The following is a 27,946-nucleotide window of genomic DNA, read 5'->3' as shown; positions in this document are numbered from 1 at the left end:
ATGTAGCGGCGTTCCTGTAAGTTCAAGCTGCATTTGTTATATATGTATAGACTAGCAGGTCTCCATTCTACATTCAATTCAGGTTTGTAAACAGACCTGGCCCCTCACCAAGATCTGCCTATGGCCACAAGACACTGGCCAGGGCAAGTCTACAGGGAAAGCACCATCTGTGTAAGTCCGCAGATAGCGCCGACGACTCCAATCACCTTCAGCCCATGAGAGCCAGCACCTGTCCTGGCCGCACCAGCAGTCTGCACAGGCGGCACCGGAGCAGGCGGCGTCGTGCTGGCAGAACCCCCATCCGTCGTCGTGGTAGCTGGTGGCCCAGCCGTACTGCTCTCTCCGTCTTGTGCCGCCGAGCTCACCAGCACGTCGAGCGCAAGACGCGTGGAGCACCCGCTCTCGACCAACTCGCTGTTCCAAGCGCTCGTCATGGCCGCTGCATATTCCGCCACATCCGTCCAGGTGCCCGTGGGCAGCCAGTACGCCGGCATGCTGACTTTGTCCAAGCCGGCAGTGATCTCAATAGGGACGGAATTCTGTCCGCAGGGTTCCGGAAACGCGTACCGGGTGGTGGCCGGGCCGGCCGAGCCCGTGATGGTGAGGTTGCAGCTCGCACTGACGGGCCCGTGGCAGGCAGTCGCGGACGACGGGCATGTCCCCAGGTGGCATGTCCAGGCAGTCGTGCGGTCCCTGAACTGATCTGTCATCAGACCCGCGCGGACTGAGCCCTGCGTGTAGTACACCTCCATCGGGTACATCCCGAGGCTGCGACACATGTTATTGTCGGGCTTGTCGGCGGGCGGGCAGTCCACGGCGTAGTGCACCACGGCGGTCGTCTGTTGGTCGACCAGGTCATAGCTGGTAATGATGCTCGCCATCAGGGAGGACGGGCCCACGGGATAGTTCCATATCGCGTTGAAGGTCACGGCCGCGGCTGGGACCGAAGTGGTGGTGGAGAGCGGTGTTTGAGTGGGTGTAGGTGCGTTCATTGTTAATTCGTGATTGACTTTGACTTGAATTGTGATAGCGTTGCGGGTTTGTCCAGTGTGTTGTCAAGCTGGCTGGCATGCATGGTATTTATGTTCAACGCATCGAAGAAAAGGCAAGACTCTCTTTTCACGATCTCAATAACTGCGCCACGGTAGAGGAGCAAGGCGGTGGAGCAGGGAGGTGAAGAGAAGCTTTCGCCGCGGCAGGCTTCGCTCAGTTTGGAGACAGGGCCAAGGGTGTCGGGAAATGCCAATTTCCCGGATGTGGCTGGCAAAGTGTCGAAATGGCATGCTGCTGCCGCGTTTCTGCACTTTGAAGCCAGGGTCCATCGTGGGCATTGGCCTACATTACGATTCGAGCCCCATGTTTCAATCTTTGGGGCAGTGCTTCAGCTGGGCAAGGATCTGATCACTATCTCAACTCCTCACCTACCATCACGAAACCTGGATCACGAGATTCCCTAGCATCACGTTTGTCCACACAGGAGCAATTCGTCTCAGCCGTCGGGTTCTCTAGCTCTGGCAGTCCAAAAGCTCCAAAGAATCATATTCCCGTCTTCCCTTTTGGCAGAAACCGGCCATGATTCTTTAAAACGGCTTAGATCAGGTGAATCATCCAAAGCGTTGCGATGAAAGTGATGACCAGAAGCTCCTAAAGAGATTCGTGGTCGTGGAGGATGGCGTATACGGGTACTTTCCCCAACCCTCGCTGGCTAGGCTGAGCATGATTGGGCGGGAACACGAGCAGCCATATCAGGGAGAAAATCCTAAAGCAAAGGAGTCATCATATCAAGGAAAATTCCCAAAGCAGGGCAGTTAAGCCAGTCGTGGAGCGAGCGGTGCACAATGGACTGCACCCTGAGCTGCTGACAAGTCCACGATGTGCATGGTGACCCGTTAGGTGGAGCATCGCAGAGGAGGCCTCCAAGGTGGATTGTGGACCAGCCGTTTTAGTCACGACGACCCAGGACCGGGCGGGCGGTGAACACCAAGTCAGCAGCAGTGATTTGCTTGGAGTACGATCTTGTCGATGGGAACAAGGCCCTTTTTGAAAGGGCTTACAGAGTGAAAATTGAAAGTACTTACATTTTTTAAACATGGGATACCGTCCAGGTCATGTTGCTTTGGCTTGCAGAATTGTAAAGTTTGTAGATATCACAGCTGACCATGGCAACACTCAGTAGTTGAGGGCCTTCCTCGCATTAAGAAGATCCGAGGTCAGCCATACATCTGATCACCAGTTTTCTCTCTCTCTGATGAAGCAGCCTGTCCTTCCGGATATCCGCTGACAATGGGATTTGCTCATGGGGCCGGACCCTGGTCTGTCGAAACTGCGCCACCTTTCTCGAGCTTCCCCGTCAGGCGACAACATCGACAATCTTGCAGATGAGAAATACACGAGCAGAGATAAGAGTCATGATAAATTTGAATGCGGATGATAGGCTCGCTCTGACACGAATGCGGACGTGCCGGTTATTGGACGGAGGAACGAGTAGTCGGGAGGATGCCCCAGCAGGTCAGGGCATATATATTGAGGTCGCTAGTTGCATAGCCCACTCCTAATCTCCATCTGGTATTAAAGACCGACCGAAGAGATATTTGCAACGGTGGCGAACATGGTTAGCCAGTCTCGTGTTGCCGGCACAGGTTGAACAGTTGCATTAGCAGGTGGGCTTGCTCTTCATTCCCAGCGACGTTATAGAGAACATTTTGCTTACCATCACGTGCAGTTCTCGTCACTGGCACACATGATAGTACGTCGGCCAAGTACAGTCACGTCTACAAGAGGACTGAAAGTCTTCACCAATCACACGTCCGTGCCGTGTTGGCCAATGTGTTTGTTAACGAAACCTATACGAACCATGGCGTCCATAAAGCTCCCACAGGTACCCGCCGCGAGGACAGACCGCAATCCACCAGCGGTTGAGGGAGTGACAAAGCTTATATGAGGGAAGACAGATATCGCCACCCTCTCCTGGGCACAAGCGGGGCCAACAGGATTCGATGGCCGGCAATATGTAGTAGTACCTGCGCATCGAGTCTCATGAATGGTGTCTTGGTCCGGCGTTTATGTCCACACCTTGAAAAGAAAAGAAAAGCAAGACGTGTATAACACAGGTACTGGGAAGACTGAGACTTCGTCCACGATGCATGCACACACCATTATCAGCATGAGCAGCTGCGCAAGCTGACCTCCTTCTATGCTGAAGAACCGCGTGATCCAACTTCCCGCGGGAAATAGAGCGCGGGTATAAGGAGTGGGCGACTCTTTGCTCGTTATAGGGGATAGGTTCGATCAGCTATCAAAGCGCGGATGAGATTTTTATACTCCAGATGTGCAGGTCAATGGCGATTTGCAGCACTGGGCATCTCTTACAATGCTAACGATGGTGAAGATCCGAACACAATGTTCCCTTTGACTTGCTACACACCCTTGAGGGCGCTTGCAACAAGTTTGCCAAGGACGTCTTGACCTCTGTCCATGAACCAGTTTCAAAAGCAGCATTGAGAGCCTTGAATTCTCTCCGCCAAGTTGAAGACCTTCCCCAGATCCTGCCGGCACCGCTCCGCGTTTTCTGCAGGAAAATTGTGATTCGTGGGCCATATCTGTATCCTCAGTGCCACGTTGATCTATGCGAGGCATGGGGTGCTACATCATCTTCCATTACCGCTTGCCAGGGCACCTTGCTTGGAAAACCAGCCCAATTAGTCACTCTATGCGTGCCAATGAACAACCTCCGGGATGTTCCTTCCTCGTGTTCTGGACGGGACTAGGTCACACTGCCTAAATTAAACTGCGCCCCAAAGTGCGGGGAAGAGCAAGGGCCTTAATTAAGTTGGGATCAACAGGTAATTGCCGATTGGGCCGCTTGTCGTGGCGTTCCTGCACATACCTAAGTGTACATGAAAACGGCATGATCGTCCTGTTGCATCGAAGCGAAACGGGGCACGGAAGAGGCACCAAGTCACAAGGAGCGGTGACACTGTGGAGAGAGCGGCCATCTTGGATTTCGGCGGGCGTGGTTCCGCCAAGATGTATGTGCCGTCCTGCGGTGAAGTCCGATTGGGTGGACGACGCGACCTGCATGTTCGAGTTTGGTGCCCTGGGGTGCTCGCCTGTCCAAAAAAGTGAGACTGGGCTGACGTCTCCTGCTTCAGACGGAACATCTGCAAGCTCCTTTTGTATTTCACCACTTCCCCGTGTATAAATTCAGCAAGCCCGCCCTCCTATAGTGTACGCTATTATCGTGGACGAAAGCCTGCTCTCTGTCAAGCTGCACCAAGCTTCCGCTCTCCCCCATTCTCCCGCTGCGAGGCGCAAAACATCGTCATCATCATGACCAGAGTCAAGACCTGGACGGCCCTACAGGCGCTGGCCTGCCTCGGCACGCTGCTTGGCCAGGCCGGGCTCTCCCGCGCCGACAACCCCATCGTCCAGACCGACTTTACCACGGACCCGGCACCCATGGTCTACAACAACCGCCTGTACGTCTTTACGGGCCAGGACGAGGACGGCTCGACGACATACAACATGAAGAAGTGGCGCCTCTACTCGACCGACGACATGGCCAACTGGCGACACCACGGCTCGCCCTTGAGCCTTGCAACCTTCTCGTGGGCCGACGCGAACGCCTGGGCGCCCCAGGCCATCGCGCGCAACGGGAAATTCTACATCTACGTGCCCATCCGGCGCCGCGGGGGACAGATGGCCATCGGCGTGGGCGTCGCCGACTCGATCGAGGGGCCCTGGAAGGACGCCATCGGGGGACCCCTCGTCGAGAACGCCGAGATCGACCCGACCGTGTTCGTCGACGACGACGGGCAGGCGTACCTGTTCTGGGGCAACCCGCGGCTCGCGTACGTGCGGCTCAACGCCGACATGAAGTCGTACAGCGGCGGCGTCAACTACGTCACGCTGAACACGGGCAGCTTCGGCCCGCGGCCCAGTCCGACGACCCAGCGGCCCGCCGCGTACGAGGAAGGGCCCTGGCTGTACAAGCGCAACGGCCTGTACTACATGGTCTACGCGGCCAACTGCTGCTCCGAGGACATCCGGTACTCCACGGCTCCCAGCGTCACAGGGCCCTGGACGTACCGCGGAGTCGTCATGGCCACCGAGGGCAAGAGCTTCACGAACCACCCGGGCATCATCGACTACGGGGGGAACTCGTACTTTTTCTACCACAACGGCGCGCTGCCGGGGGGAGGCGGGTACCAGCGCAGCGTGTCCGTCGAAGGGTTCCGGTACAACTCTGACGGCACGATCCCGCAGCTGCGGATGAGCACGGGCGGGCCCGCGCAGATCAAGAGCCTGGACCCGTTTGTGAGGCAGGAGGCCGAGACGATCGCGTGGACCGAGGGCGTCGAGGTCGAGGCGTGCAGCGAGGGAGGAATCAACGTCGCCAACATCAACAACGGGGACTACATCAAGGTCAAGGGCGTCGACTTCAAGGGCGGCGCCAGCTCGTTCACGGCGCGCGTCTCCTCGGCCACGAGCGGCGGCAGGATCGAGCTGCGGACCGGCAGCAAGTCGGGCAGCCTCGTGGGGACTTGCACCGTCCCCGCGACGGGGGGCTGGCAGACCTGGCAGACGGTGACGTGCCGGCTGAGCACGACCGTCAGCGGCGTGCAGGACTTGTTCCTCGTGTTTATGGGGTCCGGCACTGGGTTCTTGTTCAACATCAACTGGTGGCAATTTGCGCAGTAGATAGGACAATGGTGATGTCAATAGTGGTGATGAATTGATCGACTCTACAGAGTCTCTCTCGCGCTCTCTCTCTCTCCGACATGACCAACAAGGCAAACCAAGAGGGGGAAGGGGGGGCGCGTGACCAAATTGCCTTGCATCACTTCACCCAGACAAGCTCCCTCAAATGAATGGGCAGCCCGATCTTCCCGTAGCAGCCATCCTCTTGACATCCGCATTCATCTCCTCGACGCCCTTGCCAATCTGGCCGAGAGGGCCGATCTCCTCAAACTTGTAGCCTTGCGAGAAGTACTGCTTGGGGTCGTCGCCGGGGACAAAGCCGCCATACGCCTTGACGAGCAGGGCCTTGGGGCCCCAGCGGTTCCAGAACGTGGGCTTGATGTAGAACGGGTAGTTGCCGTGGGCGTCCGTGAGGAACATGCGGCCGGTCTTGGGATCCGGGTCCTCGAGGCGCAGGAATGCGGACGTGCGCGGCAGGGAAAAGTAGCGCAGGAAGAAGCGTCGCAGCCACAGCGAGGTGTAGACAACCATGCCGGCCGTGATGCCGGGCTCGGGAAGGCTGTGAGTCGATGGATGGCAGAGCACACATGTCAGTGACCAGACTCTCTCTCTCGGACAGTTGGCGCGCGCGCGCGCCCAGCAATAACACGAGTGGGCAAAAGAGTTAGACTTACAGGAACGCCTCACGCACGCGGGTGTTCATGAGGACACACACACACTCGGTGGCGAAGGGGTGCATGAACCAGGGGAGCCAGTACAGCAGCATGGGGATCAGCGCCCGCGCGGGGGCGGCGGCCACCTTGCTGGGCTTCATCTTGTCGATCTCGTAGGCGTGGGCCCAGGCCTCGATGTCCTCGACGAACTCGAGCCCGTCCTTCCACCCTTGCTCGGCGCGCGGCAGGTGGCCCTTGTACTCGATGCCCATGTCGTCGCCGATGGCCTTCCACAGGACGCCGTACGCGCAGACCTCCATCTCGTTCATGGCGCGCCAGTCGTAGAGGCGCGCGAACCGGGGCGGCTCGAGCACGAACACGGACAGCGTGTACAGCAGGTCCGTGTTGGAGATCTGCCCGTCCTTGACGTACCGCGAGTGCAGGAAGTTCATGCGCGCGATGCCCGACATGGCCCGCTCCGACGAGGGAGGGTTCGTGAGGAACTCGCTGATGAGCAGGGCCGTGTCCTCATATCTGTAAATGATGGGGGAGAGCACGGGGCTTGTCAGTTCTCCGAGTCTGCCGCGGAGGTGACCAAGATCATCTAGCAGGGGACCGTCAAGACATACCTCTTCCGGCTCTTGATCGGATCTGTAAGGTTTCGCGTGCCGAGCAAAAGCTTCGCAATGGTCTCAATGCCATACGTCTATGATTTGCGTTAGCGATCTTCGAATCTCCCAATGCAAGCGTCTCCACGCCATCCCAGCCCTCCAACGCACCTTGAAAAGACCAAACTGCAGACTCGTGTAGTGGAGGAACGGGAACTCCCAGAACCCCATGGTGAAGATTATTTTCTGCGCCTCGTCGGCCGTCATGGCGCTCAGCGACGCACGGTCAAAGTAGCCCAGCTCGCGCCGCAGGGCGTGCTCCCTGCGGTATCGCAGCGCCCGCACGAGGCCCATGTACGCGAGCACTGAAGGGACAACGACCTGCTTCCATGACGTGCTGGCGAGTAGCTCCTGGAGGGGCGCCGGTAGTGTCGCGGCGAGCTTGCCGACTAGGTCGACCAGTGGCCGGGCCGTAGCGGTGGCTGCGTCGCCAATGGTCTGGCTGGTGATGTTCATCCTGGATGGCCGGGATGAAAAGACACAATGTGGTGTTGGCGGACGGGCAGGCAGCAAGTGGACGTGATGCGGTTAGGACAAGGCTCTAAAAGTGCAATTGGCCTGCGGGACCAGCCGAAGCGCGCCCTGTTCCGCGCTTTGCAAGCGATATCCTGGAAATGACTGAGACACGGCAGCCGGTCTGCTTGTCTTGTCGCCTGTCCGTGATGTCTGCAGTGCCTGGGTGACGTTACGGGAGGCGCGCAACAATGGGACAATATCTTGCGCAGGGGCAATCGGAATCGTATGTATTGGTTGAGAAGATCCACAGAGTAACGGCGGCGAGGCGGCCGAACGAGATGGAGAATGGACAGATACCGCGGAGGAGGGGTACTGCGTGGCAGATATGTATTGGAGACGGAGCCGTCGGGATGCAAGACGGACCAGGCAAAAGACCCTGGCTGTTTAGCACATGCTTTAACTGGGTATAACAAATCTGTCTTGGAGCTCAGAGAAATATGATCAGATGTTGGATCGTCGCGGGCTACTGGGGAGGAAGGAGGGGTGGTGGGCCACTCTGTCCACGCTGGTCCAGGGGTAGCCTGCTGGCCCTCGCCGCGGAGCTCGAGTCGAAAGCTTCGAGTCGACCACGATATTGAGTTGGGGTAGCACTACTGCTGCATACGTACTTTTACCTAATGCAGCGAATGGGGGCAGCCGAGGTGAACTGCACAGGTACGGGGTCCGGGACCATCAGATCACTTGAACTGCGCACAGCAAGACCGGGAACAAGCCCCTAAACCCTCTCCGCAGGACAGGCTCCTCTGATTGGGATGCACTGGCAGCTCCGCTGGAGCCGGAGCTAGTGGCGGGCTCTCTTGACGGCCAGCACGTACGTCAAGCTAGCTTCCAGAACAGGAACCCACTTCGCCAGCTACTACTTTGGGATTCTGAGATGCAGTGGACTCGAGTCGCTCGGCAGATGCTGTGTGTGACACTGGTGAATGGACGGCCATGCAGCATTGCTCCGGCCTGAGACAGTCGGACGCCTGGCGTGCTTCGCCAAGTCGTGTCCTTGTACACCTTACCCGGGTACGGGAGCAGTATGACCTTACCCTGTACAAATTAGGCCATCCTAGGGGGCCTGCAGTTTGAGGCGGTTCTTAACTTGCGAGTAATTGACACAAGTCTCGTCCTGCGCGTCTTTCAAAGGTCGAAACACGGATTGGCACACTCGGCAATGCTGTCACGGCGAGAGGTAACAGAGACGCAGGATCGAGTCGAAGAGCGCTGACTCGACCGGTGTGGTGGCACAAACGCCAGTGGGAAAAAGTAAGGGGATCTCGTGCGGGGCTGCATCTCCAGTACACCTCGGGACGAAGTCTTGGCTAAGTAGTCCGTGGGGCAGCAAGAGATTGGCAGGGGTCTCAAAAGCAGCACGCCGTGGCAGCAACTCGAAGCGGAAAAAAACTGTCTCTTGTAAGCTCATCAACGGTGTTTCGTGGAGGTGTTATTCCTTCGAGATATTCTCCATCGACGAGGGTCCGTGGAAGAAGCGTGCACAAGTGGGCTTGAGGAACATTCGTGAAGTCTCATTCGTATATTGTTTTCATCATTCGTCTTGATCGCTCCTAGTGATGCTCGCTCACTGTTCACCATAGGGCACTGCGTTTCATGTTGCCTTCAACTTCTCGCTTCGTCTCTTCTTCCAAGCCTTGAACTCGTTCAACAGCCCCATCACGAGAGGAACTCCGATGGGCCCCAGCAGGGGCAGGTAGACGGCAATCTTGTGCTCGTCCGGAAAGTAGAGCTGGCCAACCATGCTCTTCTCAAAGAATGCACGCTCAGCCTCCGCCTCCGCGATCTGAGCATGTTGTAGGCTGGATTCGGTACCGAGATTCGCGCAGGCGTTCTCGAGATGCTGAATCGACCTGGCCACACTGTCGGCCACCGACTCAGGGATCGAAATGCTCGGGAGTGCATGCGTCAAGCGCGCCAGCGATCCGAGCGAGGACGACGCCCTGAGCATTAGATCAATAGCCCGCACGCGGGTCAGCGTGGATAAGCGTAGCGCGGGGCTGGAGCTCTGCGGCACGCCCAGCAGGGACAATAAATGCGAGGTGAACTTCTGGAGGGGTAGTTTGAGTTCGTCGGCGGTAACATAATCTTCAGAAGAAGGTGCGAGCAGGTAGACGCTTCCCCACTGCGGGACGAGCCATGACCTCCATGATTCTCCGGCTGAGCCGTCGGTACTGATGATCTGGTCGCCGGCAAAGATCACAAAGTTGATTGTATGTGCTCCTCCAATGGACGGCGACAGGGGCCATTCGGCTGCGTTGACGAACTGTGAGAGATGCTCCTTGGTCAGGACTTGCGCGTCAACACTGGGGCTCGCAAAGAGCTGGATCTGGGTATCGATGGTAAAGTTGTGTATCGGCCGAAGCATGTCCAAGACTGGCTGCATGTGCTCCGCTACGGCTGCGTCAATGTCCCATGCGCTGGGCTTGGAGCCGCTGGTGAAGAGGGAGATGGTCAGGTGAAAGGTCGGATCATATCGGAGTGTTCGCGTCATGCGTTTGGCAAGGTGGCTGTCCGTCATGACTGCCCCCTTTGCAGCATCGCCTAGTCGCTCGGCAGGGATGGACGAGTGGGCAAGATAGTACCTGACTAGATCTCGCTCTTCGCGGAAGACATTCTGAAGCTGGCCGGCAATGTAAGAAGGCAGTGATCGGGCTGCGCTTTGCGGGAACTGTATGGAGAGACGAGGTTTGTCTTTGTGGGGGAAGGCGTGTAGTTCGTTTCCCAGCTCGAGATCGACCTGGTAGGCGACTTTGGACTCGATCGCGGAAGTTGAAGATGAGTCGTCCGGGCCTTGGAGGCGTAGTTTCACGCCGGCTGGGCCGTCGTTGAGGGTGTCGAGCGAGGCTTGAGTATCGCGCAGGAGGTTGGCATAGTCCTCAGGGGCGAAATTCGGCGCTGCCAGTTGAACGTAGATTGGGTACTGAGGTGGGCACGCCTGCAAAGCAACAGTCAGCATAAAATGTCCCGAGAAACATCTTGCACTCCGCATCTGGACACCACGGAGGAGGCTTCGTACCAAACCATTGGCCCAATCTGACATCTGTGCCAGGGGCAGCGTGGCTTTGTGAATGGTTGTTGTATGCCACCATATTGGGAGACCCAAGCAGAGCACTATGGCCCAGAAGGAGAGGATGACGGAAGTACGGCGCAGGATATCGGCCGGCTTCTCTGGCGGAGGTGCCTTTTGGGCAGTTGCCGGGGGCGTTGTCACAGCCGTGCTCCGCGTTGATTCCTCTGCTGTCTGACTAGCAGGAATGGCTCTGTCTGACAGATGCTCAATTGCAGTTGATTGGCCCAAAGAGCCGTCCGGGTCGGCCGTGGTTGGCGTTGACATGGCTGATTCACGGCGGGCTCTTGTTTGTCAGTGAGTCATTGGGAGTCCTGGCGGCGGCGCCGGATGTTGTCGAGGGTCGTCTGGGTTCACTGTCTGGCTTCGTGCCAGCGTGGTGCCTTAGGCGCAGCGCATCACAGCGCGCGTTGGCAGCTCGAGCTGGAGCCGCAAGGTGGCAGGGCCGGATAAGGGCGATAAGCACAGGGTCCTACAAGGCAAGAAGTGGAGCAGCCTCGCATGCAGCTAGCACTCCAGCTGTGGCTGAATGACATAAGCGCGAACAAAAGCTTCCCCAAGTCCTTCTAGAATTCTGTGCCGTGAAGAGTTGTCCGTCGAGACATATTTGATTTAGGATAGCGGTGCGACAGCAGCACGCGAATTCGGCTGGCTAAAGCGGACAAAGCAGGGTGGGTTACCCTGCAGGTTTTGGCTACGCCGTGCCTCCGTCCTTAAGAAGCAAAGATTGCGAGAGGCTGAGTGGAAACTTCTGGCCCAGCGGCCATCCCCTTGCCTGTGCCCGTCAATTCCATTCCCGCCGCGGCCTGCCACCACGTTCTGTATTGTCTGTGTACCATCTCCACGCTGTGCCTCGGTTTGAAGAGCTGAGATCTGGTCGGCCGCCCGCTCAGAGGCTTAGAGAATGCTGCTGCGCTCCCTGGAGCAATTGGACGCGGTCCTCCACGATCGAATGGATCCCCCACGTCGCGGCGTCTTGCAGACGATACCTTGCAGGACTCGGCTGGTGCCGAGGCTTACTCCATAGCGATGCCTGTAGCCTCCGAGTGGCGCTGGGCATAGTAATGGTGATCGCCAACATCAATCCTTCTAGCCGACCCGCCCGTCGGGTTCCAAAGTTCTCTGGCAGCCCTGGCTCCTTTGTCGAGCACAGCACCGTTGGCTTATGCATACACCCTTGGCCGGCCCTGCCAGTTATTGCAGATCCACAGCGTAATAAAGCCCGAGCGCTTGGCCCATCGTCACCATTGCCTGCGGCTGCTGCTGAGTACGTCGTAGGCTCGTGGCAGAAGCCCGCCACCTCGGGCTTGCACACATACATGGACAGGAGTCTGGGAACGAGACATCTGCCCATGCACTGTAATTAGCCTGGACGACACCACCATCGGCTATCCGTGGTGGGATTGCACGCCCATGACGGCGGGCCCTGTTTGCCTCAGGCTGTAACTGGCCAGAGGATCCCCTGGCTCCGCGAGTACACTGGAACCTTGGAAGTCCGTTTCTGGCTCCAGCCTCGGTACTCGCGCTGGCCCAATCGGCCGGGCCTGCCGTATATGACAATTGGCCGCACCCACACTCGCCCAAGCAAGCTCTTTCGAACCACGTCGTCCCCGTCTTCTTCTTCCTCACGACTGCTGTGTTGTGGAGATTTGATTTCTTGGTCGCGGATTCTCAAGTATTGTCTCTGGTCATTGTGTACTCGTAAGGCTGTGGCCCCATCAATTCGAGATGGCAGGTAAGTTACGGATATGCCTTGTGCACACTCCTTCGCAAAGCCAACCTTAAGTGCAACAACCTTGGGTGGCGCAACGGGGCCATGTTGGCGCGCCCCTGGACTGCCAACCTGCGCGCCTCTGACAACACAAGCCACATCTTCTTCTCTCCTTCCCCAACTGACAGGCACAAACCTACCACCTCCAATTCATTCCATGCCACGCGATGCGCTGACCACGTTACAGCAGGGCCTTTGTCCGCTTTGGCGCTGCCCATGGCGGCAGGTGCCCTCGCGTACCTCAACGCCAAGACCGGCTTCTGGTACGACCGACAGCTCCTCCGCGGCATGTTCGCCGCCGTCCGAGCAGACAAGGTGTGGGAGAGCAGTGACCGCTACAGCGGCTTCTATCGGCTCGAAGAGCTCGCCACGAAGCCCTCGTCGGCCAATGCCGCGTTTCTCGTCTTCCAAGGCCGGACATGGACATATGCCCAGGCATACGAGCAGGCGAAACGGTATGGCAACTGGCTCAAGGCCAGGTACGACATCAAGCCCAAGGACATCGTCGCCATGAACATGATGAACTCGGATCACTACGTGCTCCTCACCTTCGGCCTGTGGTCTATCGGGGCCCGCCCCGCATACATCAACTACAACCTCGCCGGCCCAGCGCTGGTCCACTGCGTCAGCATCGCCAATTCGGTCCTCATGTTGGTGGACCCGGACGTGGTGCACAACGTCGACGACGGCGTGCGCGAGAAATTGCCAGGACTCCGGATAGATGTCCTCGACCAGGAACTCCTGGATGAGGTGGCGGCTGCTCCCGACACGAGGCCTGAACACTCGCTGCGCAGCGGCGATAAAGGTCGAGACCTTGCGGTCCTCATCTACACATCTGGCACGACTGGCCTGCCCAAGGCTGCGATTGTGGGGTGGGGCAAGATGTTCATGGCAGGCGTGTTTGTGGCAAAGTTCTTAGGCACCAAGAGCAGCGACGTCTTTTACACGGTGAGTTGCAGCGGGCTTCTTCGATGATGAGGCCCACCGGGTAGTAGATGTTGTGCTGACCGTCGCTGTACCAGGCAATGCCCCTTTACCACAGCTCTGCCACCGTCATGGGACTCGCGCATATCATGGCCGCCGAAGGTACCCTGTCCATCGGTCGCAAGTTCTCGGCGAGGACATTCTTCAAGGAGGCGCGGGAGACCGACGCCACGATTGTCCAGTACGTCGGCGAGACGTGTCGCTACCTGCTTACCGCCCCGCCAGAGATCGACCCGGTGACCGGCGAGAACATGGACAAGAAGCACAAGGTCAAGCGCGCACTAGGCAACGGCCTGCGCCCGGACGTGTGGACCAAGTTCCAGGACCGGTTCGGCATCGAGAGCATCGCCGAGTTCTACGGCGCCACGGAGGGATTCATTGCCACCTGGAACGTGGCAAACAACGCGTACTCGAAAGGCGCCATCAGCCGCAACGGACTGTTGTTTGGACTGATGATGTGGAAGCGCATAGCCATCATCGAGATGGACGACGAGGCCAACATGCCGCTGCGCGACCCCAAGACGGGGCTCTGCCGGCAGGTAGGCTGGGGTAAAGTCGGCGAGCTCATGTCCGTGCTCCCCGAGGACCTCGAGAAGGACTTCCAGGGGTACTACAACAACCCCGAGGCCACGAACAGCAAGATTGTGCGGGACGTGCTGAAGAAGGGCGACGCGTACTTCCGCACGGGAGACCTCGTGAGCTGGACGTCGAGCGGGCTCATGTACTTCCAGGACCGCATCGGCGACACGTTCCGGTGGAAGAGCGAGAATGTGGCGACCACGGAAGTCAGCGAGGCGATGGGCCTGCACCCGGCGGTCCAGGAGGCCAACGTGTACGGCGTCGAGCTGCCCAACCACGACGGGCGCGCGGGCTGTGTGTCGATTGTGCTCGGCGAAGAGAAGCCCGGCCCGGCGCTGCTGCAGTCGCTGGCGTCGCACGCGCGCGAGAACCTGCCCAAGTACGCGGTGCCCCTCTTCCTGCGCGTCAGCAAGCTCGGCGGCATGATCACGGGCACGAACAAGCAGCAGAAGCATGATTTGCGGATGCAGGGCGTCGACCCGGCCAAGGTGGGCAAGGATGAGGTGTACTGGCTCAAGGGCGACACCTATGTCAAGTTTGGCAAGCGGGACTGGGACGGCCTCACGGGGGGGCAGGTGAAGCTGTAGACAGCTGTTGCGTTCTACCAGCACAATCCTGCTTCAGATGTCCTGTACAAGTATCGGCGCAGGCCTTGCTTTCAAATGTCATAAACGAGCGTTTTGAATCAATCATTGTCCTTTATTTGCATCGCCAGCATCTGGAAGAACGAACCGAGCTCGACTTACACCAAAAGTGGTGCCCCCACAATTAAAGCTGCCCGCTGCTGCCCGCCGCCGCGAGAAGACCCTGACATCAGCGCCCCGCCCCCACTGACATGTGCAAAGAAACTTTGGAAACGCCCGATCGAGGTGGGCTTAAAATTTCCATGTTGATCCCGGCTCGAGCTTTGTGGCCTGCATAGATCAGCACCCGCAAAGTCTCTACAATCCTCCCTGCTGAATAAAACCTGGGGGTTCTACAGATTCGTTTTTTTTTTCTCTTTGACCATCCAGGCGATTGCGACCCTCGCAAAGCAGTGTCCCGCACGATCCAGCTTGCCCGTTGTACACAAAACTCCCACGACATAAGCCTGCGAAAGACAGCCCGGACAAGCGAAAGAGGGGGGACTGAAGCCCACGAGTCGCGGGAAAAAACCCAGAAAACGAAATATGGCCGAGCTCACGTCTGCCCCGGTCCTTTCGACGCCCGCCGAGCACACATTTGTCGAAGACCCGACACCGACGTCGATCATCGAGGCCGCGCAGAACCGCGCCGCCACGTCCGACGAGGAAAAGCTCCACGTCTACGAGATTGCCCGCACCGCGAGGCACATCCGGCAGCAGAGATGGCGGCGGATCGCGCTGCAGTTCCCTGACGCGATGCTCCCCGACGGGCCGTGGGTTGTCAAGACCCTCGGTGCAGAGCTGGCAAGGCTGGCGAGGGAGGAGGAGGGGGAGCCGCAGCCGGAGACCACCAAAGCGGCACAACAAGCACCGGCAGTATCCGAGGGGGAACCGCGAAATGTGGGAGACGAAGCGATTCAAAAGGCGACGGCCCACCCCCTCGAGACAGAAGTCAACAGGAACGCCGCGCAGAAGAAGGCGGCGGCGGCGGCGGACACATACAAGGACGGAGAGCAGAGGCTGTACATCCTGGCCGACACGTCGTACAGCGCCTGCTGTGTCGACGAGATTGCCGCCGAGCACGCCGACGCCGACGCCGTCGTGCACTACGGGCGCGCGTGCCTGAGTCCCACCTCGAGGATACCCGTGTTGCACGTGTTCACGAGGCAGGCGCTCGACTACGAGGATGTAGTGCTGGCGTTCGAAAGCGAGTTTAAGGACAAGGAGGCGAGCAAGATTGTGGTCATGGCAGACGTCATGTTCCAGGAGCATGTGCTGCCTGTGTGCGAACGGTTGCGGGAGAGGGGCTACAAGCACATCTCGGCGACGGAGATTGTCCACGACCCAGCCGCCACGGTGCCAAACCGCCGGATACTCGACAGCGCTCCTGCTGATGCTTCCGAAGACAAAAGTGCTGCCCCCGAGTCGACAACGGCGACGACGCAAGATGAGCTCCGCGACCACCACCTGTTCCACATTTCCGCGCCGCCCACGGCGCTTCTCATGACGTTGTCGAGCCGCCTGTCCTCGTTGAGGATATACCCCACGCCGTCGTCGCCATACTCACCCATCAACTCGGACATCCCAGATCCCAGCATGACCCCGCGGCTGCTCCAGCGCCGGTACGCGCTGGTGATCCGCCTGGCGACCGCCTCGGTGATTGGCATCCTCGTCAACACGCTTTCGGTCAAGAACTACATGGACACGATATCCCGGCTCAAGGCGCAGATCGCGGCCGCCGGCAAAAAGAGCTACACCATTGTCGTGGGCAAGCTGAACCCGGCCAAGCTGGCCAACTTTGCCGAGATTGACGGGTGGGTCGTCGTCGGGTGCTGGGAGAGCGGGCTGGTCGAGCAGGACGGGATGTGGAAGCCCATCATCACACCGTTCGAGATGGGCCTCGCCCTGCAGGGCGACGACAAGCGGGTGTGGACGGGAGAGTGGTGGGCCGGCATCGAGGGTGTGGCTGACACTGACTTGCAGGAGAGCGGCGATGGTCAAGAGGGAGAGCGGCAAGATGACGAGCAGGGCCGAGATGACCTGGACCCCGGCGACATTTCAGACGAGGAGTCCGCGCCGCCAGAGTTTGATCTGCGGACAGGCAAGCTCATCAGCAATAGCAGGCCGATGCGTGGTCTGGCCATTCGGAGCAGTGCCAGCAAGTCAACTACTGCACCGGCAGACGCTGATGCAAACTTGGCGACATCTTCATCGGCACTTGCGAAGCGGGCGACGGGCGAGATTGCAAGCATCAACGGCATCGCGAGTCCCGGCGCCGAGTATCTTCGCACTCAGAGAACATGGCAAGGGCTGGGCACCGACTTTGACGGTGGCGAAGATGGGGTTGTCGAGGAGAGCACAGTGGTTGAAGAAGGGCGGAGTGGTATCGCGAGAGGATATACAGTTGGCGAGGACCACTCGAGGACGTGACGAGCTTCAATAGGAAGACACTTATTTAGCATCCGAAGATACCCTCACAATCCCAGCAAGGCATGTTCCTGCGCTAGCATCGCTTCACTATGAATGCGTGAGTCGCTACTTGCATTAGGATCGTGTTCGACTCTTCCTGTCGCGATAGACCTGCTGTAATGGATCACTGGAAGCACAATTGGGAATGGCATTTTCTGCGTCCACAGCCAACACTCGCCCAAACTCGGCCGTGGAAACCACCAAGCAACCTGCTGCCGAATTTCCATAGGGCCAAGGCGAGAAGAGGGGAGCTCGGGGCGGTGGCTGGGATGACCCCAGCTGCAAGCACTAAAAGCGTAAAAGCGTCAAAGGTGGACCAGGGTTCACCCCGGTCTCTGTGCAAGCCCGTCACGGCCGTTACGCAGTCCGCCTTGCTTTTGAGGTCTTTGGGCACAGAGAGAGCCCGCAGCACAGCCTGACCTCGAAATGAGCGGTTCGGCCAAAGTCCACAATATAAGCAGGCGTATGTAGAGGTTGCAAATAGCAAGCACAATGCATCGAATGCGGAGGAACAAACCTCCAGTGCGCCTCATCAGTGATTGGTCGGATCTAGCTTTGAATCGGGTTGGAGAGGCGGCGTGTCTCACCTGGCCAACCAACCTTCCCACCGTTTCCCAGAGCTTACGAACTCTGGCAGGGGTAGGACAAGAACCCCGGGCTGCCAGCCAGCCTGTGTTCAGAACAATGGGCTTGTTTTTCCATGGCGGCCCTCTGTCGTCATCCCACCTCTCCCCCCGTCGCAGCTTTCCAGGGAACCGCCCTGTTGCGATGTTTACCTGTGTGGGCATCACGGGCCTCATCGCATTGACCATGGCAGATGCGTCAATCTTGAGAGGAAAATCAGAGGCAAGTCTATTCATCAGACCAAGCCAGTGCTTAATTAGCAGAGGGTCGCATGAACGCGCCATGAAAGGAAGAAGCGTGAAGTTAGTGTCGGTCGGAGCTTGCACCGGGCAGCTTTCCTTGTCCCAACCTCCTCGAGCTTGCCTGTCAACTGCATGCGCCCGCCCACCATCCTTTCTGGGTCCGTTGCTCCAATCCAGCTCGTCCCAGTCCCCCGGCTGAGGTTGTATTGCCCTGCTTGCTTGTGTGTGTGTGTGTGTGTGTCCTCGAGTGAGTTGGGCCCGGATCCTGGTCGCCCGCTCCCCCCGTTGAAGGCCCTGGATTTCATTTCACCCGCACACTGTCGTCATCCTGTGTTCCCTCCCTCCATCCCTCTCCCACTTACTTGCTTGCACCTGCACGCACTTATTCACGCCCTCGCCAGCTCTGGTGCAGTAAAACCCCAACAGGTCGTCGCAACGTGTTGTGCTCGAGTTTGTCGCAAGCCTCTCTGAACGACACAACCATCAACACAGCTGCCGCTCTCGTGTCGCCATCCACCAAGCCGCCACGATGTTGTTCGCCGTCTTCTTCGCCTTTTGGCGCTTCATGCAGATCCTCACGCTGGTACGTTGACGGCCCTTGCGTTTCCCCCGCCCGTGTGCGCACAAAGCGATCACGGCCTTTAGGCTGTGATGGACGACAGGTGCATCTCGCATCCGGGCAAACGTCCCAACAGCTTGGATGGCATTGTCGCGCAACCTGCTGTCGCTGTTGCGCACCACGCACACACGCACACACACACACACACACACACATCCGCACATTGTGCTCCGTCGCACCGAGCCTCTTGTATGCCGGACTAACTCGATTTCCCCTCTGCTCGTCCAGATCCCCACGATGGGCATGCTCGCCTACTTTGTGCACGCCTTTGTCGAGCGCAACCAGCTCACGCCGGACCTGTACCTCGTCATGTTCATCGTCAGCACGATTGCCCTCGCGTGGGCCATCTACACGCTCTTCAGCTACCACCGGTCCTCGGCCAACGCGCTGGCCGTGGCGGTCGTGGACCTGGGCTTCGTGGGCGCCTTCATCGCGGCGGTGTGGTACATGCGCTCGGTCGCCAACGCCGACTGCACGCGCGTCGTCATCGGGCAGGACAGCTGGACCATCGCGGGGTCCGCGGGCAGCCTGACGGTCAACGGCGCCAGCGTGGACATCAGCACCGACAAGACGTGCGCCATGCTCAAGGCGTGCTTCGCGTTCGGCATCATGAACTGCATCATGTTCTTCTTCACCAGTGTCCTGGCGTGGTGGCACGGCGACCGCCTAAGCTCGCGGCGCGACTCGGGCCGCCGCAGCAGCAAGAACACGTACTACACCCGCGAGACGCACGTCCACCGCCACGGCCACCGCAGCCGCAGCCGCAGCCACGGCGGCAGCCGGCGCAGCTCGCACCACTCGCACCGCAGGGCGTACGTCTAAAGGCACACGTGCGCGTGGATACGAAGCTTGTTTTGCCGATGTGTGTGCGTGTGTGTGTGAGCTTCTGGAAAAGGCAGGAGTGTGTGGAATGACAAGACTTGGGCATCAAGGCAGAACTGTTACGAAGGTCGAGCACTCGCTGGCTGGTTATGTGTTCAATCGAGGCCCATGCGGCAGAGAATTGAGAACCACCCAAGCCAGCAGTAGTCAAGGTGGAATGGTCATGTTTTACAAATGCAGGGGGTTTTCTAACGACTTAACGCCCTTAATGTTGTCACGGTAGCGCTGTATCAGCAGAGTCCTTTGACCAGGCGTCTCGATGATGGAGGAAAGTCTGTATATAATAGTCTACGGTGCTTAGTGTTAAATCTAGGATGCATGGTACAACTGTTGACAATTCCAGACATCAACCCTAGTTTGTTGAAGTCGTGCAAAGTACCGTAAGCCTTTGCTTGGTGGGTGCGGGTCTCACGATCGGCAGTGGATGCGCGACCGAAGTGCCTCGGGCGCAAACACGGCTCCCCCCGAAAGCGGAAGGCGAGTCCCCGATCGTTGTTGCTGTCGTCAGTCCGGGGTGTTTTTTTCTGAGCAGTCACACACTTACACGCGCAAACTCCTTCCCCAGGCCCGGAACAACTTCCGCGCCACACAAAGCACAGGGCCACGCCAATGAAATGACATGACACGATCAACACGTCCCGCTATCCAGCCGTGCAGTTCGTTGCCATCGCCAACACTGGCAAGTGCACACAGCGATCTCTGCCGCCGCCTTTCGAGGAACCTGGGCCTTCCGCCACGGGACGTCGTTCCCATTTCCCTCGGCTCTAGCAATCAGGCATAGACCTACCTGGAGCCGGAGTCGAAGAGAGTGAGAGAGAACATGGAATCGGCCACCGCATTCTCGCCATCCAAGTACTTCCCCCCGCGCCGGCGCGTCCAGCAGGCCTGTCTGTCGTGCTCGGCGCGCAAGTCGCGCTGCGACGGGGCGCGGCCCGAGTGCGGCACGTGTGCAAGGTTGAACAAAGCTGCTGATGCTGCAAGTGCTTCTGGGGCCACCGGCAGAGCAGGAGGAGCAGCAGGAGGAGGAGCAGGGGCGAGGGTCCAGTGCGTGTACCGCGAGTCGCAGACGCCGCGGATCGAGTACAACACTCAGGTCCTACTGGAGCGGATCCAGTTGCTGGAGGATCGGATTCTGGGGAGTGGCAGTGCTGTTGTCGGCAATGGTGGAAGCTCCGGTGCCGTGGATAGGCAGCATGGGACTGACCAGCTTCCGCGGCGAGATTTTGAGGTGAGGACAAGTCCATCACTTGAAGGAAGAGCAGACGGGTCGCAGGAGCAGCAGCCGCCGCCACAGTATGACGACATCCAAGTCTCGCTCTCGCATACAGCCAACTCGAATCACGTCTACGAGTGGCCTGTTGTCAAACAGTTGCTTGGCACCGTGGCTGATCGTGCAGATGCGACCGACGTCTTCTTCACGCAGCCAGGGCTTACTCATTCTACCAACTACGAAACTCCGCCCATGTCCTGGCGCCTGTTCTCACCAGAGCTGGCACCACATCATGCAGCGCAGATCAATGAATACAGAGAGCTCGTCCGGACGTACTTCTCCGAGGTCAACTTGTTCTTCCCAGTCTTGTCGCCTGAGGAGGTGCTCAACAGCCTAGACCAAGTTGCAATGGAAGAGACAGGCGGCGGCGGTCAGCTCAGGACCCATGTGGGAGCTGTGCCAGGCGACGTGTATGCCCGCCTGCTCCTTGTGCTCTGTTTTGCGGCGTTTGTCACGACTAGCAAGCATTTGGTCACCCTACGCGACACAGTGGTGGGTGACGGCCACAAGTCGGGATTCGAGGATCTTGCTGGTGAGCTCTGGAACAAGGCCAGGCTCCTGCTGGGGTGGATCTCGCCGCGTTTGACGCTCGAGGCTGCCCAGTGTAGCATGATTGCAAGGTGTGTTGCCTTCGAGTCAGATTTGACTCCACGTTGCTAACGACGCATTGGGCCAGCCTCTACTGCGGCGCCAGGGGCGACATTGCGGAATCATATCATTATTCTCAGGCCACGGCTGTCAAGTGCGAAGCCCTTGCAAAGAGGTGAATAACATGCGGCACATTACTTAGTCATGGCCTGTGTGCTTACCAGTCGACAGGTACCTGCTAGACAACAAGTCAAATGACCATTTCTGCGACGCATTTCGCAGGCTGTACTGGGTAGCCTTCATTTACGAGGGCGACTTCAGCTCCGAGATCTCCATCACGCTGCCTTCAGGCATCGCCAAGTTCGAAGACAATGTGCCGTATCCCATCTTCAGCACGCCAGACGCCGATGCCTCTGCCGGCCTGAGCCCTCGTCAAGCAGTCCTCCACGACGGTTACAGCCATGAGCCGTCCATCATTGCATTTCAGATCAGTACCAACGCAAGCATTCGGCGCTTCCTCAACCGCGTCAACAGTGTCGTCTACGACAGCAAAGAGCAGTATCGTATGGCCCGACCTGACTACGCGGATTGGCTGCTGCGCGTCACCAATGACCTGTGGTCGCACCATTCAGCTGTGTACCGCAACCTTCCTGCCTTCCTGCTAACCAGTTCCGACACTGTGAACAAGCTGCCCCTGGGGGTTTCCCCCGCGAACGGCGCATCCCCGTCCACGCCGGGCTTTATACGATCGACAGAGATGGGCAACAATCCCTGGAATGTCATCCGCCTCAAAGGCCGGTACTATGCCGGGCAGTACATCATTCATCGCCCTTTCATGGAGTTTGTGCTGCGCAATCTGGAAACAGTAAATTCCCATCCATCACGCGAGGCCATGCTTGAGAAGTGCCGGCTCTGCTTTGATGGCTGTGCGGGGTTCATTTGGGTGTTTGACGTGGACCCGGCAAACAGCGTCACATGTTTGTTCGCCTCGGGAATGGTGTAAGTTCTTTCTCTGCGCTGGCACATGGCTTGCATCATCAATTTGGCCTTGGTCACTGCTGATGGCTTGTCCTTACTTAGTCACTTCACCATGGTCATCATCCTCAGGGTAGCGGCCATCATTCCAGCATTTCGACGGCATCTTCCAGCTGACGTTGAGGAGGCGATATTCCTCGGCCGCCAGAACCTGCGGCGTTTTGCTACGAGTGTCAAACACTTCGAGTGGCACCTGAGCGTGCTAGAGCGGCTAGAACAGAACAAATCGGCATACAGCAATGGAGGCTGAGCTTGACAAGGCCATGTCATGACTAGTCAAACCGAGACCATGCACGTGCACTTTCCACTGCACGACATATGGGGAGCGGGTGCAGGAGAGGCATCACAGTTCAGTGGACAAGGGCCTTTCACGGCATCTTTGTGGGCCATGACCGGCAAGTACTCGTTGACACATCTTATTACAGCTCAACTATGCCGCAACGGGCACCGGCGTCACAGTCACCTTCTCCCTCTTGGCCTTCTCCTCGGGGGACAGCTCAAATACACCCACGCCGGACACCGACTCCTGCTTGTCACCTCTGACGAGAACCTTATTCTCCGACTCAATAACCTTGCCCTTCAACCTCTCATCGTCCGCCTTCATCGGTGCATACGCCCTCAGCACGTCATTCAGCCGCTCTCTGCGCACACAGTTCTCAAACTTCCAGCTCGCCGCAATTTCATCCAGCTCTTCGAAGCTCTTGCCCTTGAAATAGTCCGCCCACTCGGGGATCATGTACTCGCTCATGGTGATGCCGCGGATGCCCCGGAAGACGTGCATATGCATGCGCCACTGCCAGGGGTACTTTTTGCTGTACTGCTCGGGGACGTTGTCCTCGAACCACTTGTGCAGGGGCCCAAAGAGCCCGTCCTGGAGGTGTGCGTCGTCGTAGGCCCAGCTGTCGACGGCGAGGTCGCGCTTCTTGCGGATGATCGGGCCGAGCAGCTGCATCCACGCGGTCGTGTCGGGGAGGTAGGTCATGCCCATGATGTTGATGTCTTTGTAGGACCAGATGGACCAGGCTGTTGCAGCCAAAGGAGAGATAAGTCAGTCTCTTGTCCATGACATGGTTGAGGGGTGGGAAAGGAGGAAGGAAAGAGGAAAGTACTGACCAATACTCTCAGACGAGTATATGGCCATCTGCTTTTCGAGCATTCTGTACCGCTCGTCGTTGTGGACCTCCCAGTCGGGGTTGTGCTCTGCCTTTTCGTAGATCGGTCCGAACTCGCCTAAGCACGAACATAATGGATCAGCGCTGATATCGTCAAGCCATCTTCCCGCGATGCTTGCAGCGTCTCTCCCGCTCTCTCTCTCTCTCTCTCTCTCTCTCGGCCTGCTCGCACGGCCCTGACGGGGGGCTACACACCGTTCCAGATGGGCACGTTGTGCCGCTTCATAAACTCGACCTTGCGGTCGTACATGCGCCGGATGTAGGCGTCCTGCTCGGGCTCGCCCTGATAGCGGCCGATGCGGTTCGGGAAGCCAAAGCCGCAGTAGTCGTGCACAGCGTAGACGGCATTGGGGAAGACGGAGGTGAAGCCAGAGAAGTCCATGCTGAATCTGTTTTGATTATCAAAGGAATCAACCCAAAAGAGTTAGTAAAGGTTCAGCACCTTTGAAAGCCCAGCATGTAGCAAAAGAGGAACAATTGCGTGTGAGAAATGAAAGGCAGAAGAAGACTCACGTGTTCCCCTCGAGGAAGAGGATGTGCTCCGGGTCAATCTCCCGGATGGCGGGCACGATGCGGTCGTAGAAGCTCAGGAGCCGCGTCCACTCGACGTCCGCGGGCTCGTTCATCGGGTTGAACCCGGCGATCCACGGGTTCCCCTTGTACCGCCGCGCGATTACCTGCCACAGGTTCACAACGCGGTCCTGGAAGTGCTTGTGGTCCCAGAAGGCTGCGTGGCCGGTGGGGTTGTCGGAGTGCCTGTTTTTTATTCGAAGCAAAGCAGCGCTGCCGTGATTAGATTTTTCCGGTTTCTGAAGTAGGGCACCAGAGAGAATGCGGGATACTAGGCATCGGGGGGAGGGAGGGGCGAAACTTACCAATCTTGATTCTGGCCGCCGGGGCAGGCGTGGAGGTCGAGGATTGTGTAGATTTTGTGTTTTGCGCACTGTTCGAGCCCGCGTCAGCGTTGTGCTCCTGGGACTCTTGAGCGGCCCATGTGAGAACGGCTTACAAGCTCAATGACTCGGTCCAGGTGCTTGAATCCTTCCTCTTTGATCACAAAGGGGTTCATGTCGTCCTCAAAGTGCCGATAGTTGAAAGACAGGCGCAGGCAGTTGAAGCCCAGGGAGGCGAGAAACTCGGCGTCCTTCTCCATGAAGAAATACTCGAGGAACTTGTCGAAGAAGAAGTCGCATTTCTCCTTGCCCAGTACCTTGAGCAGGGCTGCGCGGATCTGGTGCTCGCGGCCGGGGAAGCCGTTCACTGGAGGTACGAAGCGAGGGATGTCAGTTTTGACCGCTGTGGTTGTTTGAGAAAGTGCGCTCGTGGGCGACTTACTGAAGTTCTCCATTAACATCCAGCCACCGAGGGCCGTCTGCGACCTTGGTCAGTCATGTTTCTCAGCGTGATCAGTTCCTTCGGGTGACGAACTCCTCGGAGTAGGACCTCATTGCCCTCGGCGTGAACAATATTTGCGCCTGATGTTCTGAGCATGCCTGTCGCCATTGCGTATGCGTTTGGCCACGAGTGCCCTCTTGCAAGAAATAACTGGCTTGCGTTAATAAAAAAAAAAACAACGCCTCCAGATACTGAGCTCGAAGACAAACGGTGTATACCGGCAACCCATGGCATTGTCTATATATCGCTAATCGATAAATCCAGCTCAGCAAGTACCCGCTCGTGCCCAGTGTCCATGTGCCGATGCCCGGAGCAGCTTGTCTGCGATCTCCACTTTCCAAAGCCATCGGGGATAGTTCTGGCTTCCCCCGAGCCGTCGGCCCCTGGGGTGTGGTCTAGGGGGAACGATTTAGCTCCCCCGACGTCTCCATTGTGGCTAATATGGGAGCCACCAGCGTTGAATTGACCAACTTGATTGGCTCGATCACCGGAACGAGTCCTCCCAGGATCTTGAAGGACTGTTCCGCACGTCCTTGGCCGCGACCACAGCCCCGGACTCGAAATTTATCGAGGGTCAAGTCATCCGACCTGCATCCTGGAGACCCCATGGGTTCCCCACGAATGTAATTCGGCGCGCTTATGCCACTGAGGACAACTTGGTCTCGTGTCATGTCATGTCGCTAGGCTTGTTTCCGCCCATCCGGAACTAGTTGTGGAGCCTATTCCCCTCGATTGCGCGCGCCGTGTCCGATTTCACGCGAACAACACGGCGCCGAAACCATTCTTTACTCATGCACCTTGGTCCAGCTCATCGTTTGCTTGGAAGAACCCGTGTCACCTGCGAGCAAGGCTAAGTCGAAAGCAGCGGTGGCTGCTCTGCCTTGGAACCGTCTCGCCGGTACGCGACCCCGGACTTTGGAACCACCCGTACGTATTGTGTATATATAGACGTGTCTGCAACGTCGATCCGGGCTCTCTCCAGTCAGATAGTCAGCCGGCCCCTTACATCTATCTACTTTCCTCTAGACTTTCCATCACCTCGATCTCGGTATCGCCTGTGTCAGCGGCCATACTCAGCCATGGATCACATCCGGCAAAGACTGCCTGCTCCCAGGCAGGACAAACTCGCCAGGGAGGCTCGCAAGCAAGGCGGCCCGGCGGTCACCAGCCAGACGTATGAGCCTTCCCGTATGACCCAGCTAGCCAACCAGGCACCCTCTTGGTACAAGTCTGCTGCTCGACGCAAGCTCTATGGGTTGTTGTTCCCTGCTGCGGTTGTCTCGTATGCCACCTCTGGCTACGATGGGTCGATGATGAACAGTCTGCAGACAGGTAGGCGACCTCCCTATATCACCAGCCGAGGCCAAAGGGAAAACAGAAGATCACACGGCTCACTTCTGTCCGTGTCCTCCATCTAGTGTCTTACTGGGACGATTTCTTCGGTAACCCTCGCGGCGCCAGCTTGGGTCTCATGAGCGCCATCATGTCCCTCGGCAGCATCTGCTCAACACCTTTCGCACCATGGGTCGCCGACAAGTACGGGCGCAGATGGGGCATCACGGTCGGCAGCATCATCATGATCGCCGGTGCCATCCTGCAGTGCGAGAGCGTCAACTTCGCCATGTTTGTCGTCAGCCGTTTCATCCTGGGTTTTGGCTTGTCCTTTGCCACCACGGCGTCGCCCAGTCTGGTCAGCGAGCTGTCACACCCCAAGGATCGTGTGACAGTCACGGCCATCTGCAACACCTGGTATGTCCCCTCTCATGGATTGGATTCCGCTTTGACCGTAGGGTAGAACATAACTGACAGGACCTGTCCGAATAGCTGGTTCGTCGGAAGCATCATCGCAGCCTGGGTCACCTACGGTACCCGTACCATCCCGAGTACCTGGTCGTGGCGCATCCCTTCTCTTCTTCAGATGCTGCCCAGTCTGGTCCAGCTTAGCACCATCTGGCTACTTCCGGAATCCCCTCGATGGCTTATCAGCAACGACCGCGACGACGAAGCACTTGCTGCGCTCAAATACTACCACGGCGAAGGCGAGGAGACAGAGCTCGTGCGACTTGAGTATGAGGAGATCCGCGCTGCCATTGACAACGAGAAGAGTGAGTCATCTTCCACAGGCCATACATCGGTCGAGCGGGGACAACTATTTGAGTTCTGCTAACCGACTGTCACCGATATAGGCTCAAAGTCAACCACATGGGCATCCATGGTCAGCACGCCTGGCAACCCGGTACCGTGTTTTCATCGTTTGCTGTGAGTGGACGAACCGTGTGATGAACAACAGGCTACGGTGGTGTCTAACAGATTATCACAGGCATGGGCTTCATGAGCCAGTGGTCTGGCAATGGCCTTGTCGCATACTGTGAGTCTTTCTACTTTAGCTGTACTCAAACGCATGAAAACGCGGCATGTGACTAATCTCACTGCGGGGATCAGACCTCAGCCGCGTCATGGACTCGGTCGGCATTACCGACAAGAACACCCAAGCCCTTGTCAACGGGCTCATCAACATCTGGAACTGGGCCATCGCGCTGACCTCGGCCTTCTTCGTCGAGCGTCTTGGCCGGCGCGTGCTCTTCCGCACGTCGACCCTCTGGATGCTCGTCGTCTTCACGTGCTGGACCATTGCCTCGGCGCGGTTCGCCGACACGGGCGTCAGCGCCGCGGGCATTGCGGTCATCGCGCTCATCTTCATCTACCAGGTCGGATACTGCATTGCCTTCTCGCCATTACCCGTCGCGTACTCGGTTGAGGTGCTGCCTTACTCGATCCGCGCAAAGGGCATGGCGACGTACGTCTTTGCCACCAAGTGCGCCGTCTTTGTCAACCAGTATGTCAACCCGATTGGGCTGAATAACATTGGGTGGCGATTCTACATCGTATACGTGGCGATCCTGGCGGTTGAAAGCTTCATCGCGTATGGCTGGTTCCTCGAGACCAAGGGCAAGGCGCTCGAGGAGATTGCCGTCATTTTTGACGGCGACGCGGCTGATGTCCGCATCGAGGTTGAAGCTACCAAGCAGAGCGAGCTCGCTGCCAAGAGTGAGCAACACGAGCGCGTGTGAGTGATCGATGGGGGAATG

At 58.0% G+C, this 27,946-nt stretch overlaps 10 protein-coding genes across 10 annotated transcripts; 6 read left to right on the top strand and 4 right to left on the bottom strand.

The window, feature by feature from the left end:
• Positions 1-6: 6 nt before the first annotated feature.
• B0I36DRAFT_336007 (uncharacterized protein) lies at positions 7-1,190 on the bottom strand. Its single transcript, XM_046155556.1, has one exon. It carries the CDS (start codon positions 990-992, stop codon positions 150-152), a length of 843 nt encoding a protein of 280 aa, XP_046006734.1. The 5' UTR covers positions 993-1,190; the 3' UTR covers positions 7-149.
• A 3,139-nt stretch (positions 1,191-4,329) lies between these two features.
• On the top strand, positions 4,330-5,700 carry B0I36DRAFT_377653 (glycosyl hydrolase; the record flags this gene model as incomplete). The annotated part of the gene is made up of 1 exon (XM_046160580.1): positions 4,330-5,700. One exon carries the CDS (start codon positions 4,330-4,332, stop codon positions 5,698-5,700), a length of 1,371 nt encoding a protein of 456 aa, XP_046006733.1.
• A 162-nt stretch (positions 5,701-5,862) lies between these two features.
• Positions 5,863-7,477, bottom strand: B0I36DRAFT_377652 (uncharacterized protein; the record flags this gene model as incomplete). The annotated part of the gene is made up of 4 exons (XM_046160579.1): positions 5,863-6,259; positions 6,375-6,887; positions 6,983-7,059; positions 7,133-7,477. The coding sequence occupies 4 exons, from the start codon at positions 7,475-7,477 to the stop codon at positions 5,863-5,865; spliced, it is 1,332 nt and encodes a 443-aa protein (XP_046006732.1).
• Positions 7,478-9,128: 1,651 nt separating this feature from the next.
• B0I36DRAFT_354744 (phosphatidylinositol-glycan biosynthesis class S protein) lies at positions 9,129-10,871 on the bottom strand (the record flags this gene model as incomplete). Its single annotated transcript, XM_046157342.1, has 2 exons — positions 9,129-10,472; positions 10,554-10,871. The coding sequence occupies 2 exons, from the start codon at positions 10,869-10,871 to the stop codon at positions 9,129-9,131; spliced, it is 1,662 nt and encodes a 553-aa protein (XP_046006731.1).
• Positions 10,872-12,591: 1,720 nt separating this feature from the next.
• Positions 12,592-14,525, top strand: B0I36DRAFT_377650 (AMP-binding enzyme; the record flags this gene model as incomplete). The annotated part of the gene is made up of 2 exons (XM_046160578.1): positions 12,592-13,323; positions 13,398-14,525. 2 exons carry the CDS (start codon positions 12,592-12,594, stop codon positions 14,523-14,525), a joined length of 1,860 nt encoding a protein of 619 aa, XP_046006730.1.
• A 582-nt stretch (positions 14,526-15,107) lies between these two features.
• B0I36DRAFT_298079 (putative diphthamide synthesis protein-domain-containing protein) lies at positions 15,108-17,132 on the top strand (the record flags this gene model as incomplete). Its single annotated transcript, XM_046151939.1, has 3 exons — positions 15,108-15,341; positions 15,540-16,521; positions 16,570-17,132. 3 exons carry the CDS (start codon positions 15,108-15,110, stop codon positions 16,989-16,991), a joined length of 1,638 nt encoding a protein of 545 aa, XP_046006729.1. The 3' UTR covers positions 16,992-17,132.
• A 1,060-nt stretch (positions 17,133-18,192) lies between these two features.
• On the top strand, positions 18,193-19,781 carry B0I36DRAFT_335997 (uncharacterized protein). The gene is made up of 2 exons (XM_046155555.1): positions 18,193-18,479; positions 18,744-19,781. The coding sequence occupies exons 1-2, from the start codon at positions 18,426-18,428 to the stop codon at positions 19,335-19,337; spliced, it is 648 nt and encodes a 215-aa protein (XP_046006728.1). The 5' UTR covers positions 18,193-18,425; the 3' UTR covers positions 19,338-19,781.
• A 436-nt stretch (positions 19,782-20,217) lies between these two features.
• B0I36DRAFT_368479 (uncharacterized protein) lies at positions 20,218-22,540 on the top strand (the record flags this gene model as incomplete). The annotated part of the gene is made up of 4 exons (XM_046159627.1): positions 20,218-21,287; positions 21,344-21,430; positions 21,487-22,254; positions 22,336-22,540. The coding sequence occupies 4 exons, from the start codon at positions 20,218-20,220 to the stop codon at positions 22,538-22,540; spliced, it is 2,130 nt and encodes a 709-aa protein (XP_046006727.1).
• A 180-nt stretch (positions 22,541-22,720) lies between these two features.
• On the bottom strand, positions 22,721-24,965 carry B0I36DRAFT_395280 (glycoside hydrolase superfamily; the record flags this gene model as incomplete). Its single annotated transcript, XM_046161522.1, has 8 exons — positions 22,721-23,313; positions 23,404-23,520; positions 23,658-23,851; positions 23,976-24,218; positions 24,338-24,405; positions 24,472-24,722; positions 24,798-24,834; positions 24,891-24,965. 8 exons carry the CDS (start codon positions 24,963-24,965, stop codon positions 22,721-22,723), a joined length of 1,578 nt encoding a protein of 525 aa, XP_046006726.1.
• A 971-nt stretch (positions 24,966-25,936) lies between these two features.
• On the top strand, positions 25,937-27,928 carry B0I36DRAFT_354739 (lactose permease; the record flags this gene model as incomplete). Its single annotated transcript, XM_046157341.1, has 6 exons — positions 25,937-26,189; positions 26,276-26,648; positions 26,682-26,962; positions 27,044-27,093; positions 27,168-27,225; positions 27,300-27,928. 6 exons carry the CDS (start codon positions 25,937-25,939, stop codon positions 27,926-27,928), a joined length of 1,644 nt encoding a protein of 547 aa, XP_046006725.1.
• Positions 27,929-27,946: the final 18 nt, after the last annotated feature.

Source organism: Microdochium trichocladiopsis, assembly GCF_020744255.1.
Source record: "Microdochium trichocladiopsis strain MPI-CAGE-CH-0230 chromosome Unknown B0I36scaffold_11, whole genome shotgun sequence".
In the NCBI taxonomy this organism is placed as follows: Eukaryota; Fungi; Ascomycota; class Sordariomycetes; order Xylariales; family Microdochiaceae; genus Microdochium; species Microdochium trichocladiopsis.
This window is presented reverse-complemented; position numbering and strand designations above follow the sequence as displayed.